The following is a 24,544-nucleotide window of genomic DNA, read 5'->3' as shown; positions in this document are numbered from 1 at the left end:
TCTATGTTCTACAGAGAAAAAAATGGGTTTCTGAGATAAGTAAATAATTGCATTCTGTTTACATTTTACGCAGTGTCCCAACTTTTATGGAATCAGGGTTGATTAACTCACAAAGACCCAGCGCTACTTTTGTGTCAAATGAACTTTTCTCTCTATTAAACCTTTCTAAAGTGATTTATCACCATTTTTGTAATATTATCCTGTCTTTGGTGTTTTTTTTTAAGTGTATATCATATTTACCTGTATTTAATTCAGTGATCATGTAGATGTTCATTAAAACTCAAATTAAAATTGAAAGTTGTTGTATCAGAAACTGAAAAAAACAGAAGACAAAGTGACCTTTTCCACAAAATCTATCATTAACTAAACATAAATCAATTGTCTCCATCCACTGTCACTGATCCAACTCCATGGGTTTTACTGGTGAATCAACGTTGTAGAAGATGACGGTGTTTCCACGTTCACAACGGAGTCTCTGAACGTCCAAATGGGTCATATCTGATGACCACGAAAAGATGACAAACTGTATTTTACACCAATTATTTATACATATTGATACAGTTAATTGAACAACAGTTATTAAACATTTTAGATCAGTAGATGTTTCGGTCACCAGTAGCTGTTTGGGCCTTTATAGGTTAAGTATCACTGAATCTCGTACATCACAGACCACCAAATCTGTAACAGAGACATTTCTCCTTTTTTCATCTCTGTATTAATACTTTTACTGACATGTATCATTTTATAACTACAGCTACTGTACTCTATGCATGTCCTGGAAAATGAATCCCTCCTCTGTGGCTCTTCTGTGAGGTTTTTTCCCCATTTATTTTCTCACTAAAGGTTTTTTTTTTCTTTACTCAAAGGGCAAAGGATGTTGTATATTGTACAAATGGTCCAGCCCACTGAAACAAAGCTGTGATTTGTGGTACCGGACAGATTGAATTGGACTGAACTGAAGTAAAGGATCTTAATACATCTTCTACCACTGCAGCTAGGACATACTGTACATTCATCACTAATGGAATGGTCTGAGAATATACACACACTGAGCCCAGACCTGAACCCTATTGACAGTCATTGTGATATCCTGGAGAAGACATTACACACAATTTGACTGTACCACCATCACAAGCTACTGGTGAAATACTTCTATGAGCAACTATGCATGTAAGAAATCACAAAAAGACTCCAAATGTTGTGGTGCAGGGATGTTCTTTAGGTTTTGCCAATAAAATGTCTCAGTACAGAGTTTAAGTTCAAAAACATCTACATTATGGATACACAGTAATCATTGATGGACTCTGATAGACAAGGCTGTTGGATCTGAAGGCTCCAGGTTAATTTGCCTGAGTGGTGGTCAGTGCAAATGTCTTGACAGTTTAAGAGCTTTTTAACTTACCTTTTGCTGCCTTTAAGGGATCACCAGATAATTGAACATCGGGGGGGAAGTGTGGCTTATTTTTGCCTAAAACAGCTGCGTGTGTCTTTACATGAAGGTGTTTTTATTTTTAGAAAACACACAGGCATTTAATCATTTTCCTTTCTTTATCTCTTGCTGATATATATTATTTTGCATATAGTGTGCAGACAAACACCATGCTTGAGAGTGTTTTATGATCTTTATTGTTGGAAAGACATGCACGTTAAATTTAAGAAGGCAACAAATCCAACGTACTCACAAATTACAGACACGTCAGTGCCTGCAGTGACACGTGTCGTACATGTGATAAGTTGGCTGTGATCTGGCAGGTTATTAATGTCCCGTCAGACTACTGTGGTGTGAAACACTGTGTTCCTCAGTCCTCTTCCTCCGTCCCTCCCCCCGTCCCCCATCCAGTCCACTTCCTGTTCTTGACTCCTCCGGGGCAGGGCAGACCACAGCAGTTCTTCAGCTGGCAGCTTTAGCATGTGTACAGGAACATAAAGCTTGCCAGTGAAGAACTGCTGTGTGTCAGCCATTTGGGTGAGGAAGAGCTAGGAGTGGAACGTGACAGGCAGCCCAGCTCCAGGCACGAACCGTGACTTCTTCTTCTTCTTCATCTGCTTTAGGTGCAGTCCTTCCTGCAGAAAAAGAAGAATCATTTAACTTCCTCTCTATACACTCCAGTGGCGTGGGTATGAGGTGGCCTGCAGCCAGTCACACAAATACAGTAAGTGGGTGCAGTGGAGCTACAACGTGTGCGATCAGCTGTGAGTAAGTGGGTGAAATGAGCTGATATGAAGAATGACTGAGGAGATGCACATAAGATCATGTGTCAGATGACCAGAGGGCAAACATGCATCAGCAGCTCAGCTGTCCTACACCACGTTACACTGTGCCAAGAAGAAATTGTTACTTTTTTTGTAGTTTTGATGCTCAAAAATCACAGATTGGCCTCTGGAAAATCACTTTGGATTTTTTTTTTTTTTTTTTTCAGTTACCGTGGTTACGCAGCATGAGTGAGAGGTGATGAAGAGGAGTAGACAGGCTCTACGGGAAAGTAGAGAAACCCTTTCAGGAGCCAACATTTGTGAACGTTGAGGTATTTTCAGAAGAGCTTATCTCTCTAGAAAAACTTTAACTGCATGGATTACAGAAATATCATACATTTATCTAGCTTTAATTTTTAGGCTAGTATTCCATTATGATTCTTTTTCTCATGTACGTAACTATCAAATTGTTTCACTTTTAAAGTGGTCTTATTATTGCCTGTTTGTCATCTGTAAATGACTGAAAATCATTAACCTGCACAAAAGCAAAACAAATGAGCAATAAGTGTTTTACTGAATGATAATGCTTAAACCTGTATAGTATGCAAGTCATGCTACTGGGGGCCTTTAGGATGCTGTGGGATCATAGGAGTTGATATTTTCAACACAATTACAGATGAAAAGCTGACGTGGCTCAGGCAGAAATCATATTTACAGAAAAAGTAATTAATTATTTATTTCATTAGATTCAATTTAATGAAACAACTGTACATAATGTTAGTTAATGTGATGTTAAACACCAATTTAACATTTAATGAGTCATTACATTAGATGAGATATATGTTTGTTATTAACGGTGCAGTACATTATTATATAAACAAGCTTGCTGGCCACCATAAGCCACTGGCTGACACTGAAATATATCAATAAATAATTGAAGTCTGTGCTGAATGAAACAATAAAAACTAGAAAAGCACTCAGAGAGCACAGACCTCCACCAAGGCAGATCAGTCCCCCCCCCGATCACCACCAAAATTTAATCATTTGTTCCTTGTGCCAGTATCAACACTTCCTGACATTTTTATCCAAATCCGTCCATAACTTTTTGAGTTATCTTGCACACAGACAGACAGACAAACGCCGGCAAAAACATAACCTCCTTGGTGGAGGTAAACATACGAGTACAATTTGGTGACACTGTATGAGGTTTTATCTGATGTTTACTGTGTTTCCCGTAAAAGCAGATATGATACCACTGACAGGTGACCAAATGAAACGGGACGTTACAGTGAATAACATTATCCAGGTTTTTCTGAATAGTAAAAACTGAATAAATATCACTTTGAAGTGCTAATATTGTCGGAGCACATGTCTGGAAATAAATCTATAGCTGTCCATGCACTCTGGCCTCTGAAGGTTCTTGAGTTTTTGAGGCCACGCTTCACTTCTCTGGTTGGAGATGAGTAACACATGCTGCACATTCCTGCAGTAAAGAGAACCAGAATAATCCCAGGTATTTGAATGCCCCGTAGCCTGCAGACTGTGCACAGCGAGCGGAGGGCAGGGGGGTCACAATCAACTGGACTTATGAAGGTTTTACAGACACCGCCTGGAGCAAAAATGAGTTGGTCTCAGACTTGATTTGGATTTTGACTTTTGGCGTCTTTCTTTAGTCCGACAGATCACTGTGGTCATTAACACGGTGGTGGTTTGCACGTAATGTGATTTTCTTTTAAACTTCTGACAAATGTATCTTCGATTGCTTTTTTTAAGTGGGTGAGTCAGCACAGACAAGCCCGACTCAGTCTGCTCTGACTCGTGACTGCTTAACACTGCAAAAAGTTTCCATCTTAGCAAGTTGTTATATTTAACGTCCATCTTTTTTTTTTAAACCTCGGAGAGTGTCTGCCAAACCTGTCTCCCAAATACTAAGAGTAAACTGTCTAAAGTTCTGTCTGCCCTTAACTGGAAACAAGCCTATTCAACCCAGTAAGTGATGATGTCTTTGCCAGCAGGGTTTCGCCTCTCCTGTTTCAGGACATTTTACATTCATGTCAGATCAAACACATCATACTGTAATAACAACCATGCAACTAGAAAATAATAAGTCTCTGAGTTCCTTGTTAAGATGACAGTAGAGCTGGAGAAGGAAAAAAAAACTACAGTGTAATCAAAATGGCTGCAACTACCATCACTGTAGTTATCTAAACAAATTACTTCCTAACTCCGATGCCATTGATGAAGCTTACTTAATAGGAATACACAGTTTAGATTTTTCTGATTTCACTCCTAAATAAACCACTATAAATACATAAACACAAAAGTAACGCTCTTAAAAACCTGATTGCAGTTCTAGAATACAGAGTTGAGTTTTCCTTCTTCTTTCAAGTGGAGACTGAATATTCTAATATAATAGCACCTGTTATCCCAACGTCAACAGTTAACATATGGGACACTTGTACCTTTACATGCAGTTGTCATCTAAAGTGATTTGCTCCAATAATGTTGCATGAGTGAGTTATTTTGTTGCGATATCATGATTTTTGGTCACTGGCACAACATGTTGGGTGTTGAAATTCAGAAAGTTTTGTTTGTACTGACTTGTGTTTTTGATGCTGGATGACAGTATTTTGAAGCTACAGTAGCTATTGGCAACTAGAACAAAGGCACAGAAGAAGTCAAGAGCAAGCATTACAAGATTTTAATAAAAAAAAAAAAAAGTCCATTGCATTTTAAGTCATTACACTGCGGTTATTATGATATAGGTAAAGGTAGAGGAAATGCACCATAACTCTGAAGGTCACCTGCTATGAAAGAGATAAAATAGAAGGAAATCTGTCCCTCATACATAAATCTCTTGTTTAGGACTTGAGACAGCAGCCCCTTTTACACAGCACTTCTGTTATGGGAATATTTTACCTTTATTCCATAACGACGTCCGTGTAAATGAAATGGTGGGATCATTTGGTCCCACCTTTATCACGGCTCTGTAACACCTCTGGAGGTAGTAACAGAGCCGTGATAAAGGTGGAATCATGATTCCAGAATGCTATGTAAAAGGAACACCTCTCGTTTTCCAAACAAGGTGTGACATTTTGTGGCTTCATGCCACTGGTGCTGTAGCTACATGCCATTTTCACACATGGCATGTAGCGCCGACACCTGGGGCGGCTGCTGCAGAATCCATGCCAGTGCCTCCATAAGTGCCTGCTGTCTCTCCCGTGCCGGCAGGATTTAAAAATGAGCGTGGGCCGTGTACAGTAAACAAGCATATTAATGCAACCAGAAAGATGCCAAACTTGGGATCTGCGAGCTGTTGACACTTCGGGCGGAGGACTCTATCCATGCTAAGGTTTATGGAACAGTGAAAGACGGGCTGACTCTGGAGAGGTTAGCAACACCGCTATGCTCAGGGTATTTCTGACATGGAAGTGATACATCGCACTATACACTGCGTCACTGCCTGTTTGATTCTGGAACGCAGGTCCGCTGTGAAAAATCCAGCCTGTCTCACCTGTTACTCCTTTGGCTTGGCTGTGGAAATCAGTCAATGTTGGAAAAAAGGTGAGATCACCATTTTGTCTTTTTTCCGGGATCCCTGTGTAAAAGTGGCTAGTGTTTAGGATGTATAAATTGCCACCAGTCTCCATAGCTGAGACTAGAAACCTAAATTGAGACTCGACAAACAACAATTTCTTTAGGGGTGTAAGAAAATATCGGTTCTGCAATATATCGCGATATTTCATTTCACAATACTGTATTGATATTAAAAACTACTGTATCAATATTTTTAGGTATTTATTCAAATGCAGATATGGCAGAGGTTCATTTTAGTTTTTTTGGTTTTCTTTATTGTTCATATCTTATTTATTATTATTTAACACTATTTTATTAAATAATGGTTATTTGAAGGATCCTAAAAGCACTTCTTACTGTCTGAGAGGCAGATGTTAGTTCCTTTGGAAACTAGGAGAATTAGAAAAATTTTGTGATATAGCATTAGATCCTGTTGTGATCAAATAAAAATATGTTTAGTGTTTGTGCATATTTCTGGTGTAATTTCATTCTTCCAGGAAAAAATCTTAAAAAAAAAAAAAAAGAAACAAACAAAAAATTGCCTTTTTAACAGTATCATGATATATCATGATATATCGTGATATATCGTATCATGACCCTAGTATTGTGATTTGCATCGTATCGCCAGATTCTTGGCAATACACACTCCTAAATTTCATCCCAAAACTGCTAAGAAATCTACAGATAGTGATTACTGGGAAATAATCCACAAGAAGTGGACATCTTTTCACCACAGAAATCAATAATTTGACACAAAAAATATAAAATGATTAACCAGATGTGAAAATTACTTTATTGCTGCCAACAGATTCTAAAAATAAATTGAATACAGTGAAACAACAGTCTATTGTAGAGAAAAGTCAGACTGTAGACTGCCACCACTGGCCAAACTGAATGGAAAGTGCAGCAGAACCAGGTAAAAATGCTTAATAATGAACCTGCTTAAGTAATACTTTTTCAGCACATGTTCAAAGTACAGCTGTAAGCCTTTGAAAAAATCGGAGCTTTATCATCAAAACGCTGTCATTAGTCACATTAGTATCATGACATGGGGTATCACTGTCCACTCCCTGCACACAGGTTCAGAGGGAGGGGGATGCACAAGGGACCACCGACCATGGACTTCATCTGCCTCCACCTTAAGCATCAACTGTATTAGTGTTTTGTTGTATGAGCGCCACTCCCTCCACTAACAGTGACTCCGAATCTTCCCAGTCACAAGTGTATAGCCCCTGACTCTTTTGCTTAGCCACGCTTTCCCATCTCTCTCTCTCTTTTGGGGCTTTTCTGACTCGCCCGTCCTCTTCTCCACCCTCTCTCTCTCTCTTGGTCAGATCAGACTGTCCTGCATTCCTGACATTCCTGCTGCGTATGTTAGAAATTCCATCCGGCTGCTGTGGGCTCGAACCGTCTCTTCCACTCCTTCTTTTCCATCCCTCTATCCTACACCCATCTTCACGTCTGCGTCTGGTCTGCAGCCATCTGCAACAAGGCCCACTGTCACTTCCACCCCTCTGTCCCTTCTGCCTTTCTTTTTCCCATACCCTCCCCCAATTTTTTTCTTTTTCTTTGCTGCTTTGGTCATGACAGCCAACGTACACGGCCTTGAGACAGACTTTTATACATGGTGCAACAGTGTAAAAAAGATAACGCACACGAAAGACAGAGCTTATCTGGGACTGTGGACGTGCAGTCACTGCCACAGCAGGGAGGGTAAGAAAGAGGAAAGACACACTAGAGGTGAACGGCCAGGATGTGCGTGTCTGAGAAAAATAAGAAGGACTATGAGTAAATGAACCATGAATTAAGAATTATTGACTTTTCAACTCTTTAGGACATGGCTTTTGTCTGTGTTATCGAGCCTCGGCTGCAAAAAGAGTTGTCAAAATAGAAAAAAACAGTTGATTAATAAACAATGAAGCAGGTATTTTCTGCAAATGAGATGGTGAATGAGAATTTCTGTTTCCTTTCAGTCTTATAGGCATCTACAAACAATAAACAGCTATTTTCATTGTTGATTCATTTGTTGATTAGTTTTTTGGTTCCATAAATTGTAAGAAAATTGGGAAAAATGTTGATCAGCATCTCTCAGTACCAAAGGTGACATCTTCAACTGTCTTGTTCTGTCCGCAAGCCAATGATATTTAGGTTTCCGATCATATGGGAGTACATAAAGCATAAAATAGTGAACTTTAGAAATTGTTATAAAAAAAAAATGCATACTTCATAATGAAAGATAATTAAATATCAAAACAGTGGTTAATTTAATAGTTGACAACTCATCCGTTCATCAAGTATTCCCTGTAGCTCTGCAACCACAGACCTGAAGATAAATCTCAGTATCTATTCCACAAATACAAAGCAAAAGTAATAAAATGAAATATTTTCTGTGTTTCCATTGGGAACCATTTCACTATATCACTGTCAGACAAACAGAGAAAAACACAGCTCACACAATACCGACCCGAGACCTTTTCACATTTCGGGTCATACTATTGTGTGACAAACCATATGAAGTGAGGAGATAAGGTATTTCATTCACGGGTCTGACAGCCTGATTTGAATTTGGTACAAATCCACTGTCAGTGATGAAACAATGCAGATGTATCTCAGCCATGTTGCAGAATCATCATGAAAGAGTTGCAGATTTTCATGCTGCTGTTATGGCGCGTAGTAATTAAATGTTACATATCAATTCAGGTACATTCCTCTGCTGTGGGTGTGGACCAGTTGGAGGGTGTTTACTGTCCCAGATTGTAGTCTGTAATACAGACTGATCATTTTAGACTGGGAATGGGGACAAAGACAGGGAAAGGGCGGTGGCTTTGGCAACACACTGATCATAGTGCAGAGAGCCTCTTCTTCTGCTCAGCTGCTCTGGACTTTAAAGGCTATCTGACTTAACCCTCAAGATCACTAAAAATAAAGGGTGTGCGTTATTTCATTCGCTAGGAGGAAGAGCTGAATGCCATCGTGAATGCATGATATCCTGGGAAATGGTAATGTACAGTATGAGGCCTGTAAGCCTGTCCTCAGGCAGTCTGTGCCATTTTATTTCAAAGAAGAGGATTTTTTTAAATGAACATACACAGCACATCCCTTCTTGCCCCATCCTCCCCTGACAAGACACGCAATAGGAATGAAGGGTGTAACCCAGTTGAGCAAGATGGCTTCACTTCTGCAAATGTAGGCAATAAAACAACACAGGGGGGTTGTTTTTTTTTTTTTGCCTGGATGCAGGACTAACAGATGTGGACAAAATGACAGCCAGTTCAAAGTTGCTTTTTAACGGACACTGTGTCATTGCCATGTGATTCTCATTGACAGGCTGTCTTATGTCACACTCCAGGTTGCAATGGCACAAATGCATCTCGTGACACAGCCTATTGCGCATTCCTACCGGCGGAGTGAACTCTGGCTGTACAATTATGTAAGACAGGCTGCAACAATGTAACATACACTCCGGTAAGCTTTTCCCCTCTGACTATTCATCCTAAAGAAACACTATTTCTATATAATCCCACCATATATCGGACGAAATCACTGTAAGGCCTGTATGTATGGTACTTAAAACTTGAGAGCCCTTTGAGCTACAGGACAAGGCCTAATAGTGTCTTATGTCATCTGATTTAAGAAGGTCTTACTTCTCCTCGCAGACATCTACAGTATGAAACTTGTGTTTATAAACTCATCTTTCATTTGAGGATTCTTCCATCTCAGCCAAATGACTGCTGGTACCACTGCATTTCTCAGAAATGGCTTGGCTTCTCACTTATCTTCCTGATTTGTACCTATTCCCCACCAGAGCTCAGGTTTTTTTCAGGGCCTGTTATCGACTTAACAAATATATATAAAAAAAAAAAGTTCTGACGTGTTTTGACACATTTAGATTACATAAATACTGACAATGTGGTGTTACAATATGGGAATCCAAAAATGATGAAATTACCACTCTATCTGGATGATCCTTTGGTTATTATGACACATGCGGTAACTGATTAGGACATTATGTAAGAGAAAATATGTCATAGCACTGATACTTCTCTGGGTTAGTCTGCTGGATTTTCTGCAAAATCTATTTTGTTGCACCAAATGCACACTCTTTTTACTCTCAGACTATAATAAGACTTTGTAAGTGACTCCCTGTGCAAATACACCACGCAATGCCACGACAAAACCTCGCACTGTCAGTCATCCACATGTTGCATAAAGGGTTTGCAGGGTCTGTGATGTTGCCAAAGGGTGTCCAAATATCTATGGTGCGCACAAGTCCTACCAGCACCCCTGTTTCAGTAGGCCTGGACGGTACAGTCTATGTGACACACAGGCAGGCCTTCAGCCAGAACTCCTTCAACATCAGATCTACACCCTAGAGGATCAGACGCACCACACTGTACAGAAACCCACCAACAGAACAGAACAAGAACCGGATCAGACCCGAAGAGGCCATTTGGACTTAAGGAAAAGTGGTTTTAGGACGGTTTCCCAGTGGTCGTTTTACAAGCAAACTGGGTCATCCAGCCGCCATGGGCTAAATCAGGCTGACAGGATCAACATTTCTCCCGCAGACACACACAGACACCCTGACACCGGTAATGCGCCCCACCTTGACCGCCGGCCGGGTCGCTCCTGCTCGGCCAGCCGATCCACGGAGTTCACGGAGCCTCGCCCACTGCACTGCACGGCGGAGTCCTGGACCTCCAGCAGCCCGTGTCGCTGTCTGAGCGGATATTACTCTGACATCCGCGATAGAAGACGGTTTAGTGGGAGCTAAATGTGCGCCGGTCCCACTCCTGGAGTCCGCAGCAGCTGTACAGAGCACCGCGCAGGACTTCAGCCCCTTTTACACAACTCCTGCCCGACTCCTCTGTCCTCCCGCCCCCCCTCCTCCTCCTTCTCCTCCTCCTCCTCCTCCTTTCCCCGTCAAACACACACCCAAGTCAGGCACAACCGGCTTCCACTCCGATCAGCTGGCAGCGTCATGACGTAGGCAGCCACGAGTGGTGAACGTCAGAGTCCGCGGATCTGACGTGTACACGCATGTCTGCAGCAGCTTTGACTAAGCAGGTAGCAAAAAAAAAAAAAAAAAAAAAAAAAAAAAAAAACTAAGCAGGTAGCAGTCTTCATTCCAATAAAACTCTAAACCAGGGGTGTCAAACTCATTTTAGTTCAGGGGCCATATTCAGCTAAATTTGATCTGCAGTGGGCCGAACCAGAAAAATAACATAATAACCTATAAATAATGATAACTCCAAATTTTTGTCTTTGTTTTAGTGTAAAACAAAGAAACAAACAAAGAAACAAACAAAACAAAACATTAAATTATGAAAATACTTACTTTTATAAACTATCAAAAAAAAAAAAAAAAAAAACAACAACAACAAAAAAACAACAACAAACAAACCCTGAAAAGTGAAATTTATATTAAAAAACGTAAGAAAATTTAGTGTAATTTTAACAATATTATTCCTCAACTTCTAATTTGTCCATGTGTATTATGGATCGGATCTACAAAAACATTAAACACTGAGGAACAGACAGAAAAATAGTTAAAATTGTGCTGAATTTTCTACAGACATTTCAGGTTGTTCATATTTGTTCAGGTTATTCACATTTAATTTGTTTCAGGATAGTTTGTAAATGTAAATATTTTCATAATTTAATGTTATTTTTTGCACTAAAACAAAGAAAAAAATTTAAGTTATTAATTCTAGATTTTTTTTTGGCTTAATTCAAGATTTTTTTTTTTTACTTAATTAAAGATTTTTTTTTTTTTTGCTTAATTCAAGATTTTTTTTTACTTAATTAAAGATTTTTTTGGGCTTAATCAAATATTTTTTGCTAAATTTGACATGTTTTTTGGCTTAATTGAAGATTTTTTTACTTAATTGAAGATTTTTTTTTTTTTTTGCTTAATTGAAGATTTTTTTTTTTTTTTTTTTTTACTTAATTGAAGATTTTTTTTTTTTTTTTTGGCTTAATTCAAGATTTTTTTTCCTTAATTCAAGCTACTTTTTTTTGTTTGTTTGTTTGTTTGTTTTATTCAATTCAAGACTGTGGAATTTTTGTACTTGGCAAAAACATCCCAGGGGCCGAACCTGACCCTTTGGTGGGCATTTGGCCTCCGGGCCACATGTTTGATACTCCTGCTTTAAACAGTGCAGATGAATTATGCATTGATAGCAGACCGTTTAATTCTATGGGTATGTATAGATGCATTTAGATATATAACTTATTGATGAGTTTATTTTCCAATTGTTGCAATTCTATGCACTTTCTATATGACAGGTTTCCTTTAATTGCTATACAATGCAATTTTAAGTATTTTCCTCCAGTTTTCTGTTGTTTTCTTTTTAAATCATTTATGTAGCCTATAAAAAATTCTTACACTGGGACAAAATTAATCTTGAATTGTTGAATTGCTAGATTTATCTTGTTTTCCGGCCCTTGAAGAAATTATATTGCAAATTGTATGGTGTAATTTATTTATTGTGGATATGTTTCACATCATTACTAACTATTGGTGCTTTATTTGAACTTACATATATGCTGTGACAAGTAAACTTGCTGTTACGAAGTCAAAAAAAAAAAAAAAGACTAAGCAGGTAGCATGGCTGTTACCATATAGATTTTGTATTAACAATAAATTCAAAGAAATACATATTAAAATTTTGCACAATATATATATAACAAACTCACATCTCTCTAAGTTTTTAGATGTTGAGAATAAGTGCACTTTCTGTAACAATGAATCAGAAAAAATAACACATTTATTTATTACTGTGTACATTCAAGTGAGTTCTGGTCTCGATTAGAAAGTTATATTCTGTGCAAAATTAAAATAAGTGTGAAGATAGAATGTAAAAACATTATCACTTATTTTGATCACAATAATGACAAAATTGAATTTTTTCTTAATTTATTAATTTTGTTTGTGAAATTTCACATACACAAAAGTAGAGTGTCCAAAGTAACCCCCTGTTTTATTCATTTTAATTGTGAATTTAAAAAATACATCAAAGCATTGAGATATTTAGATTCAATGAAGAGCATAAAAACTGTCAAGCTATACGATATGTGGTTTAAAGAAGAAGAGAGTTAATGTTATTTTTACTTAATTGGAATTTCTTTATTTTATTTATTTTTCTTATGTTGATTTATGTCTTTTCGTTATTTATTCGACTGTTGAGAGCGTATGTCTGTAATTTTTTTCTTTGTACACTTCAGTTGGTGTTTGCTCACTGTTTGTGCCTTTATGAACAATGAATATGTGGTTGTGCAATGTTTGTGCCTTTTTGTATTTTGAATGTTTGAATAAAGCATTTGGAAAAAAAAATTACTTAAAAAAAAAAAAAAAAAAAAAAAGACTAAGCAGGTAGTTCCAAATGTGATATCTTATTGGAATAATCTATTTCCAAACCTAAAATGGAAGAAAATCTGGTGTTTACCCTCTAAATATTTAATAATAAACAGAATAAAAGAAGTTTCTTTCAAATTAATTCATTGTTTCTATCCCTCCAAACTATTCCTACAAAGATATAAAAAAGACATCAGTGTAGATTGCTCATTTTGTAATCAGTCAGAAGAGAATATATATCATCTGTTTGGTCCTGTCCCTTTTCAAATATTTTCTGGCAAGATGTCTGTTTTTTAATTTGTCAAAATATAATTTCTGATTTTCAGATCAACATTACATAATCACTTTAATTATATTTTTGGCAAAATACCACATTCACAAATGTAAATTCTCAAATCTCAAACCTTCTTTTTTAATTTTTAAAATTGAGCTATCCAGTATATTTCAAATATTCAATACTCTAAAAATAGAAAAGTTATCAAAACCACTGATTTATGCAACAGATTTGAACTGTGTGTGTGTGTGTGTGTGTAGATAGATAGACAGATAGATAGATAGATAGATAGATAGATAGATAGATAGATAGATAGATAGATAGATAGATAGATAGATAGATAGATAGATAGATAGATAGATAGATAGATAGATAGATTAGATTTGTTGTATTTGTTATTTTTAATTATTTATTTACTTTTTTATACTATTATTTGTATATTATGCTTTGTATCTTTAAATCTATGCATTATTTTCCTAAACTTATATGTTCAAATGCTTTTCCCTTTTTGACATCTTGTTGTTTGTTCAAATTTTTGTACTGTATACTCAAATGTTTTCAATAAAGTTGGAAAAAAAAACTTAACTTCCTCTTTTATAACATGTTCATTAAAGCATAAGAAATGTGTTTATCCAGATTATTCTGAGTGGTTTGTTTTGTTAATGGGTCATTGGTAATTACAGTGGCTGAAATTTAAAGTTAAAGAACTGTCTGAAGTAAAAAAAAAAAAAAAAAAAAGAAAAAAAGTGCTGCCCATAAAGTTGGAACAAAATATTTTTACCTCTTCTCGTAAGAGAAGGGATAATGTGATTTATTCTAGATTAATAGAGTGTAAATGGGACTGCACTGAAATAACTGCACCAGGCCAAAGGTGGTCTCTGATGTGTATAAGTATATATAAATAATATATAAGTATAAAAACAGTAATCACCACATTCCAAGGTGTTCTAGACCTTCTACTAAAATTGCAGTGAAAAAAAAAAAACCCAAAACAAAAGTGATCACACCAATATACACAGACTTCAAACTTCATTTGGATGGTCAAGATTTTAAGTGTGAAAACAGCCACTGACTTTAAGAAGCATTCCACATGTTTTGTGACCATCAGGGGAGAGGGTGAGGGGGTTATTCAGCTGTTTGTAATCTGCAATGTCACAGCTAGATCACACTAAATATTACGCTTTAAATAAATCAAGTGGCCTAAATTGACTTTGAATTACGTATCTTTATTTGTGAGTTTATTACACTTGCAGACATACATCACACACTGATGATGAACCTCTGCTTTTAACCAGTCACTATCTGAACATGCAGGAACTCACCACACTGCAGACAGGAGCAATGGACTACTAGGTCAGGTGCCCTGGATATTCTGGGTGTAATGCTTTTCCACAGAGCAAAGACTAGACACCATCTGTATTGTTTTCATTTTTTCTTAAAATGTCACTGCATATGGTCTTTGCAAACAAACTTCATGGTCATATTGTCTCATTGTCATTTCGTGCGTATTGAGGGGAAAAGTGAGATCTGATCACAAGATACATGTGAAGACATGCTCTATTGTCAGGGTTAATGGGGTTAACAGAGACAAAGGGGGCCTCTCCTGGAGCTGAGACCCTTCTGAACAGGGCGATGCATTCATTAACATAATACCAGGTATCATGGTACATATTTGACACCCCTTTCAACAACAGCAAATATAAGCATTTGATCTGATACTGTTAGTGATAAATACTGCTGAAATATTTAACCATCTTACTGTCTTTTCAACTAAGTCAGGGGTGTCAAACTCATGTTCTTTCAGGGGCCATATTCAACCCAATTTCATCTCCAGTGGGCCGGACCAGTCAAATAATAGCCTAATAGCCTATAAATAATGACAGCTCCAAATTTTTTAGTGCAAAAAATAACATTAAATGATGAAACTATTTCTATCCAAAACAAAAAAAGATGTGAATTACTGGAAAAAACTGAAATTTCTGAAGAAAAATAAGTACAATTTCATCAATATTATGCCTCAACTTATGATTTGTACATGTGCATCACAGATCAGATCTACCAAGGCACAAAACAGGCAGAATATTGATAAAATTGCACTTATTTTTCTTTAGACACTCCAGGTTGTTCATATTTGTTCAGGTTATTGACATTTTATTGTTAAAGGATATCAGAATTTAATGTTGTTTGCAATAAATCAAAGACAAAAATTGGTGTTGCCATTATTTACAGGCATAATATCATATTAGTTTTCTCACATTAAACCAAGAACATTTGGAGTCATTATTTCTAGGTTATTATGCTGTTATTTTTGAGTTTGATGCCCTTGACTGTTAATATCTTCAGGGTAATTTTTGCATTTTGCACTTTGTAAATTCATCCTGTGGGCCAGACTGGAACCTTTGGCAGGCCAGTTTTGGCCCCCGGGCCACATGTTTGACACCTGTGAACTAAGTGCTCAAAACACATTTGTCACAATTTAGCTTTTCCTTCCATATTATGTAAGGATACTAGGAAGGTTTACGCCAGTTACTCGCGCTCAGTAGAGTGGATTTCTTAGGACTGATAGGACAGATTAGTGATAGGTTTGGTGAGTTTTGTAATGTGCTAGTCTTTGGATAAGATGTTAAAGATTGTCACAGAGGTCATCTGCTTGTTATGGACCCAACAGTTTTCTCCAAATAATTGTTTATTCAGTGAACTGGACTGGTTCTCCCTTAGGATTCCATTCAGACACATCATCCTCTTGGCTCCCTTCAAAGACCCCGAGGTCATAGTGTGTTCACACCCAAAGACTGAAATTTGCATCTTTAGTCAGAAAATCATTCGTCAGTCATGTACCACTGTCAGACTGTAATGACTGAAGACTAATGTTAGTTATTAGCTCTCCATTGTATTTTCGCTTGCTGATCAACAGGGAATCAGTGAAATTATAATAATTTCCAAGTTCCCTGCACTTATACAACTTACAAACAACACAGCAGTATGGCATTATCCATTTTCTGTGTGATATGTCTATTGTATGACCAGAGGAAAATGGTGGCCACCCGGTGAAAAAAATATAGGTTTCATTACTTTAGCCAACCAGGTAGAATTGTGCAAGATGAGCAATGGTGAAGAAGAGGGGCATTCTGGACTCTTTTCAAATGTCTTGTGATGATAGCCTGCTGTATGAAAAAAAAGTACTTTGGCAGGAAGTGCTTTTCATTTAAAAATTGCTGGATTACACTCATTTGAATTCACTCAGTATTCTCTCTGTTTGGAGTTAAATTAACAGATTGCTTATGTTTTATTTAACTACAATGAGTGGATTTTATTCCAGACATTTTTATTTGAAAGTTGATTGAATAATTACTACAAAATCAAAGACACAATTATATTGAATATATTTTACCTAATACATTAATTAAAACCTACATGACCACAGAATCATTTATTACAGTGTGTGAATATGGTCTACTCAGTTCCCTTGTGCTAGTTTAGGACTTTTATGAAAAGCTTAACATTTTTTTGGGTCGTATATATGCATAAGCTGATTTTTCTAAATTTGAAGCACAACTGTGGCAAATCTGGGCCGATCCTTATTTCAAGTATATACATGTTGTACTCATTGTGTGGAGATGTTTAAAAAGGGGGCTCATTTTGTCCTAAGCCCCCCAGCAAGATCCACCAGCAAATCTGGATTCCTCCTGCAGTGCTATAGCTACGTGTGGTACTACATGTTTAGCAGTGTTGAAAGTCAAATCACGAATCAGGTTTGTGTGACCATTTAAGGGTTCGGGAGGTGTTTGCTGACACAAACACACAAAAGGCGTGCTGTGTAAAGTCAGCCCAGGAGTCTGCAAATGGCCTCATGAGACATCAGCAGGTCAAGATGAACTTGTTCCCCTTTCAACACTGACGCAGACACACACACAGTCCTTGCTCTGTATGCGTGTGTTCTCTTTTCTGTCTCTCTCTCCTGTGGACGTGGACTTGTCACTCAGCGTCCTGCAACTTTAAGGTGCTGCATGGTGCTTTGTCACTATCAGCTGACATGCTGAACACACAGCCCCTCCATATGAGACAGAATCAGCTGTCTCATATATTGTCTCTGTGGCCTACATGCATTTTAGGGTCTGAAATACACAGTCAGGCATTTTTATTTCTTAGAAAACACTACAAATGGATCATGAACTTCCAGACATCATCAAAGGTGCCAGTCAGGGTTCATCCCTTGACAGGAAAAGATTTTAAATTCCTAAATTCTTTCTAAATTACTGCACTTCCCATGTGCTAAATTGTCCCTGCACCAAACGGACATGATGTTGTTTCCATGGAAATGATAATCAAGGCGGCAGAGTGGTGACCCGTCGTTATTCTGGCTGCATGATTCAGACGTGATGTCCTTTTCAAGGATGACTTTTACAGAGGAGGAAACCATTATGTAATCGTCATTATGACACTGGTAGACAATGTTATTGAAAATGAATGAAAATAAAGGAGTGAGAATTCATGGTATCAGTCTGAGGAGCTTAGTCATCATGGCCACAGTCATGAGCCTTTTACTACAATGCACATACTGTTATGAGCTTGCAACTTTAATGGTTTTATATGATGGGGTCATGAATACAACATACTGTATATATTTAATTGTTAATATTCATGCATATTAGACGTAATTCCACCTCATAAGACTGACAAGTACAAGTATTGAGTCCAGAGAATAAGCTGTACTTGTCAGATGTTGCGCAACATATTTATCTCAAACTTTAACAATGTGGTGTGTGTGTGTGTGTGCGTGTGTGTGTGTGTGTGTGTGTGTGTGTGTGTGTGTGTGCGTGTGCGTGTGCGTGTGTGTGTGTGTGTGTGGAGGTTGCATACCAGTGAGGTTAAACCCCTATAACATTCAGTCCTATGACCAGTCAATGAAGATTATACCACAAAACAATCACCTTCAAAATAACATTTTACATTTCCAAAAGCTACTGTAAAACTTTTTGAATGAGTTTAGAAGTAGAACATTGTTTTTAAGTGTCATCGGTTTCTTCATAACTGATTCATTGGCTTGTACAGACATATTTTTGTGGTATCTTGATAATCAGGTCTCAGCTATCCCAAAGACTAAACACATTAAAGAAGTTACTGTTACCTGTTCTCTCTGATTCAGCACTATGATATAGTCACTCACTTCCTGTACTTATTACCAGAAGAGCTCAGATGTGTGTAGGAAATGCAGAGGACAGACTTGTTTCAGCTCAGAGTCTATTCTTAGCACCAGTGTGTGTGCTTTAATGGGGACGGACAGAACATAGCATCCAAGAGCCAAATTTAGTAACATTGTAATGATTAGAAAGGTTAAAGTTAGACATGTTGGAAGCTGGAAAATGATTGTGTATATATTTGCTGTTTTTGTGTGGACATACAGTAAATGTGATGTGAACCTTGTGTGTTCTGAGGAGCAAGTGAGGAACCTGTGGGACAGGAATAGGATGGAAACTCCCCGGGAAATACCACACCACATGCTGAGGATGTAGTCAGAGCTGAAATATGAAGTCTGTGTGCAGCCATTAGGAAGAACATGGATTACACTCAGTATTCAGTTCCTTAAATGTGTTGCAGGAAGAAAAAGCACATGAAACACACAGCTATATTCTGTATTTCCTTTAATATGAGCAAATTCGCAGAGTGCTGTTGTTTTGTTTTTGTTTTTTGATGCACAAAAAAAAGTCCCTTTATCTAATATAGAAAACAGTTGAACAGTAAAGAAATACATGCAAAATGGAGGGAAAATACATAACATATCATCTTAACCTTGTTTAACACCTTTGAAATAAATACAGTGAAAATTAGGCCTTTGCTGAGATCTACTCAGATGTAGATTTTATGAAATGACAAGTGAATGAAGTCTGTTTCTGTAGTCTTTCCTCTGCATAATGTCTGTTGATGGCTGTAATTGCTACTTCAGACTGTAGACCAGTGACTGAAAGTCCTCCCAGATTTATCCAAGGGCTTAAAATAGTTTAGACCAACAGGTCTCACACTGCTCTGGTTTCATCTCATGATCAGATGAGACTACTTTTATTGACATTTCATAGCAAGATGTTTCTCTGTTGCCTTTTAATTTGTTCCATCCTCTCACTGTAAAAAGGGAGTTTAGTTAAATGAATAGTTAATAAATAAATGCAGGGAATCATAGGTACATAGTTATAACAACTATAGAATAAACCCAAACAGATTTCCTTCACTAATTTCAAAAATTCTGAGATTCCACCAGATTTTTTCTCTTTTGAAAGTAAATGAAGCTCACAGTATTAATAGCTACTTTATTTGCCAATAAAAAGTCAAACACATGGTTTCTATACATTGAATTTATTTATTACAAGCTATTTCTGCCATTTGTGTATTTCTTTCTGATAATAAGAGGTGTTAATAACCTTACATGTGACAGTAAACAGTAAATGTAAACAGTTGTTTGCAACCAAAAGCAGACTCTGACACTACTGATCAAAAATGTTTAATAACTTTTGTACCACTAATAAAAAACACCATCATCTTCTGCAATATTGATTGACTGATAAAATCCACATAGTTTGACAAATGAGAGTGGTTTTAGATGTTTGATTTATACTTAGCTTATTAAATATCTTGTGTTTTTTTCTGTTTGGTTCAAGATTCAAGATTCTGTTTTCTTTTTCTTTATTGTCATTCAACATATGACATGTAGGACAAAATTATGATCCACAGGTTCAATAGTGAAGTCAGACATATTTAAAAAGACAAAACATGCAATTATAAAAGATAAAAGCCAGGTATAGAAACCACAATGATAAATTTTATAATATAGTTGTCAATGAGTGAAATTACCATACTCAATTACGTTTTCAAAAGTATTTTGCTTAATCACAACTACAGAGTGTCATGAAACAAAGGAGCAACTTAGCTCATGGTGCAAGACAATGAAATCAATATAATTAATCATTCCACAAGAAAACAACTAACAAAAAGGGTAAAACACACCATAACTCGGTTATCAAACAAGAACAACACTTCTTTTCAACATAGAACACTGAAACTATCCCCAGTTACTTTGTCCCAATGCATGCTGGGAAACTTCCCCCAGCTGCTCCTCCAACATGCCACAACAACAACAACAACAACAACAACAACAACAACAACAACAACAACAATAATAATAATAATAATAATAATAATAATAATAATAAGAAGAAGAAGAAGAAGAAGAAGAAGAAGAAGAAGAAGAAGAAGAAACAAACAAACAAACAAATAAATAAATAAATAATGGGCATAGAGGGTGAGGAAAAGTGTCTGGAAAATGTAAATGTATAAGCAAATTATTGGACATTGTAATTGTGATAAAAATGGCTATACAAACCATTGAATTTACTCAGAGCTTTTATTTTTACATTTACATGATCAGTAAGTTGAAAATGGGGAAAATGCTTGATTTTTACTGGAGAGTGCAAAATGCAGAGACTAATTTAATAATAAACAGTGATAAATTGCTTATGAAAAGTTAACTGTGTATAAAAATAAATAAATAAATAAATAAATAAATAAATAAATAAATTTAAAAAATTGGAAGTCTCCACAAAACTATTTCTAGGTCTTTAAGGGTTAGGTGATACAGGGGATATTAATATGTTTATTTGGATAAACCTTTGCTTTTTGCTGCTTTTGCGTCTTTGTTAAAGAAAAGAAAAGAAAAGAAAAGAAAAGAAAAGAAAAGAAAAGAAAAGAAAAGAAAAGAAAAGAAAAGAAAAAGAGAGTCTCTTTCTCCTTTCAGGGAAGTTGTTTCCCGTTGCCATGGAAACACGTCACTCAGCAACGCGTGGTGAAACGTGATTGTGGAAATGCTCGTCCCGGAACAGAGTGGCAGCGTGTGTTTTCAATGTTTATCTCGTTTTTATTCGATTGTAGAGAAAGTGGTGGCAGTTCTTCCTGTAAACTATCGGAGGTGTTCTTTGGCTACAGGAGCATATGCTGTTCGCTGTTTGCAGGATTCTTCCTCGTCGCCGTGTTTGTCCCAGGCTGTGGTTCATTTACTGGCCTGGTGTGGTCTGTGGAGGGTTAAATGAGACAAGGTATCTGGAAAGACCTCACATAGCTTTCAGAGCAGGTCAGATCATCGAGATTAAAGCATGGCAGAGGACAAAAACAGTGAGCAGCTTCAGCCACCCAAGACCATGGACTGTAAAAAAAAGAAGAAGAAGAAGAAGAAAAGGAAGAAAGCACCAGCCTCCAACACCCCTCCAAAACATACAGGTAAAACTGGGGTTGGAAAAATACTGCAGACAAACGGAAAGGTTTCTCATACAACACTGTGCTAAGTCCTAGACATTTATTTATTTATTTATTTATTTAGGCTAATTCATTTATTTTGCCTTAGTTTTTAGATACAAAACATAAGGTCTGTTTGTAAAATCTGACTTCATTTCAATGTTTTGATTTTTTTTTTTTTAACATGTATTTATTTTCAGTTTTACAAAATACTGGAGACATAAAGAATTCGGTACAATATTAATTTAACAACATGAACAGAACAGAACATAGCCAGGGGACAAAATGTACAGGCAGAAATAATACATCAGTTTACTTAAATATTATAAGTGTTACGTAGATCAGTGGTTTTGATAGCTTTTTTATTTTCAGAATATTAAATACTTGAAATATACTGTTTAAACTCACATTAAAGATTAAAAAAGAAGGGTTGTGATTGGAGAGTTTGGATTTATGAATATGATATTTTGTTATAAACAGAATTAGATTGATGATGTAATATTGGTCTGATTTGGTAGCAGGATATGAGAAAATATCAAACAATATTTTTGCATAAATAAGAGAGAAATCAGAATCCTAGGCAGCCTTTAGGTTTGTTGTTGTTGCAGGGTTGAAATGGGTTTGCAATTTTTAAGAAATATACAGGAAAAATGTGCAAAGTATGACCACACATATGCATGTCTTAGTCATAGTAATATATGTACAACTGTAATATACAGCAAATATGTAAACAGTATTAAAAGCAAAAATGCATTGCCAAAAAAAAAAAAAAAAGAACATTGTAGAAGCTACATGGGATCATATTTTGCCATCATCATTTTATATACCTGTGTTTTATATATGTATGTGTGTAATTTTAATTGTGTTTTATTTATTTTAACAACTTTGTACGGTGACCTTGAGTGTCCTGAAAGGTGCCTATAAATAAAATTTATTATTATTATTATTATTATTATTATTATTATTATTATTATTATTATTATTATTATTATTATTATTATCTGAACAGAGAAAATGACAAAAAACCATGAAAGTTTGTGGGACATTCTGAAAGTGTGTAATATAACACAAGATTGATTAAGAAAACATCCAGATGGTCGACCCAAGAGAGCTGAAGATTTACTGAATCCAAATGGAGGTCACACTAAATACTGACTTTATATGCAGAAGCTGTTTAGTTTAGTTTGTGTGTGTGTGTTTCAGTACTGTGTACATATTTCCTGCATATTTCATGTTAGAAATAAAGATATACGCCCATTACAACCCTGCAAAAACAACACAGATAAAAGCTGCCGAAGACTTTTGCATAGTATTTGCATTACCTGTAAGTGTTTACTGTATTCTACCAGCTCTCTGAGTAAATGTGTATAACATTTTATGGTCTGAGCTTGAGTTTCAGATCGTTTGAGAATAGACGTTGTGAGTATTGATTGACTTGATGGGCAGTTATGGTCACCCTTACAGGTAGCAGCCACCTGTAGACCTAAATCAAACTTTACTTTTATTGACTTTTTTTTTTTTTTTTTTTTTACAAATTACAAGACTAAATTCTCTGCCATAACACATCTATCCTAATTTATATTCATATTTAAAGATCAGAATGAACCTGTGATCAGAAAATTCTTGATGAATATTGACTTTTTTTTTTTTTTTTAGAAATTATAAGACTAAAATCTCTACCATAACACATCTATCCCAATTTATATTCACATTTAAACATCAGAATGAACCTGTGATCAGAAAAATGTTGATGTATAGTAGCTTTGATGGTCCTTTTTCCATGAATGTAGAGAAAGGATGACATGGTGTTTGGAGGATTCCTTTCAGTGTTGTGTAGGTCATGAGAGAATAGGCCCCCAGTGTTCTGCTCCTCACTAATACATCTCCAGCTCTATAGGGGCTCATTAGTAATCTAAACCCTGGGCTTTGTTCAAAGTGTCGACATGTTTACGTCCTCCCCCCTGCAGAGAAACCTCATACTGTATCCGTGCCTCCAGAAACCTCGCCAGTGTCACTGTTAACCCCCGTGTACCCACCCCAAGGCCGACCACCGAGGCTCAAAACAGCCTCCAGGAAGGATGGAGAACGGCTCGGCAGCAGCGGTCGGACGAGTGAGAAGAAGCCTAGCAAGGACTCACCGACAGACAGAACCAGCACGGCTCCAAAGCAGGACCGGGTGGAAGAACCGAGCCCCCGGACCAGGGAGAGTCTGAGGTGGGAGGAGGTTCTGGAGGACCCCCAGGCTGAGGAGGAGAGGCTAGAGCTGTACAGGGCCAACAGGCGGCAGCGCTATATGGCACACAGAGAGATGATGCTGAGGGAAGCCTACGCTGCTCTGAGACAGACTGTTCACAAAGAGAAAAGTGAAGAGAAGCATCGGTGTGAGCAGGAGAAGGACTCACTGCTGCGTTTGAGCAAAGACTTGGTTAAAAAAGAAGGAAAAACAGAGCCTTACTACTTTAAAATGCAAGTAATGCCCTTTTAACTTCCCGCAAACCAGGTGCCATTAACCCATAAAGGCTCAAACATCCACTGATGGAAATGATTAATGCCTGTTGATCCAATAAACCTATCAATACATGTAAATAACTGATGTAAAATGCAGTTTGTCATTTTTCATGGTCATCACATATGACCCATTTGGACGTTCAGAGGCTCTGTAATGAACGTGGAAACACCGTCATCTCCTACAACATTGGTTCACCAGTAAAACCCATGGAGTTGGATCAATGACGGGATGTAAACACTTGGTTTTATGTTCAGTTGTTGATATCTTTGCTGAAAAAGTCACATTTCTCTGTTTCTGACACGATAACCCTCAAGTTTAATCTGAACTTTTATGAACATCTACATGATCAGTGAATGAA

At 36.9% G+C, this 24,544-nt stretch overlaps 1 protein-coding gene and 1 long non-coding RNA gene across 2 annotated transcripts; one reads left to right on the top strand and one right to left on the bottom strand.

Annotated features, from left to right (window-relative positions):
• Nucleotides 1-1,607: 1,607 nt before the first annotated feature.
• Nucleotides 1,608-10,654, bottom strand: LOC115432477 (uncharacterized). The gene is made up of 2 exons (XR_003937210.1): nucleotides 10,376-10,654; nucleotides 1,608-2,064 (listed from the first exon to the last, which is right to left on the bottom strand). It is a non-coding gene; the product is annotated as an uncharacterized LOC115432477 (long non-coding RNA).
• A 10,779-nt stretch (nucleotides 10,655-21,433) lies between these two features.
• LOC115433537 (protein LIAT1) lies at nucleotides 21,434-24,202 on the top strand. Its single transcript, XM_030155001.1, has 2 exons — nucleotides 21,434-21,662; nucleotides 23,645-24,202. Exons 1-2 carry the CDS (start codon nucleotides 21,539-21,541, stop codon nucleotides 24,160-24,162), a joined length of 642 nt encoding a protein of 213 aa, XP_030010861.1. The 5' UTR covers nucleotides 21,434-21,538; the 3' UTR covers nucleotides 24,163-24,202.
• The last annotated feature ends 342 nt before the right edge of the window (nucleotides 24,203-24,544 follow it).

This window comes from Sphaeramia orbicularis, chromosome 14 (assembly GCF_902148855.1).
Source record: "Sphaeramia orbicularis chromosome 14, fSphaOr1.1, whole genome shotgun sequence".
Lineage (NCBI taxonomy): Eukaryota > Metazoa > Chordata > Actinopteri > Kurtiformes > Apogonidae > Sphaeramia > Sphaeramia orbicularis.
Note: the sequence above shows the minus strand (reverse complement) of the source record. Positions and strands in the feature narration are given on the sequence as shown.

What these genes read in the sequence shown, in the direction of transcription:
- LOC115433537 (XM_030155001.1), top strand. Translation starts at nt 21,539, where the DNA reads ATGGCAGAGGACAAAAACAGTGAGCAGCTTCAGCCACCCAAGACCATG. An exon ending in CACCCCTCCAAAACATACAG is followed by an intron (nt 21,663 to 23,644) that starts GTAAAACTGGGG and finishes TCCCCCCTGCAG; the next exon opens with AGAAACCTCATACTGTATCC.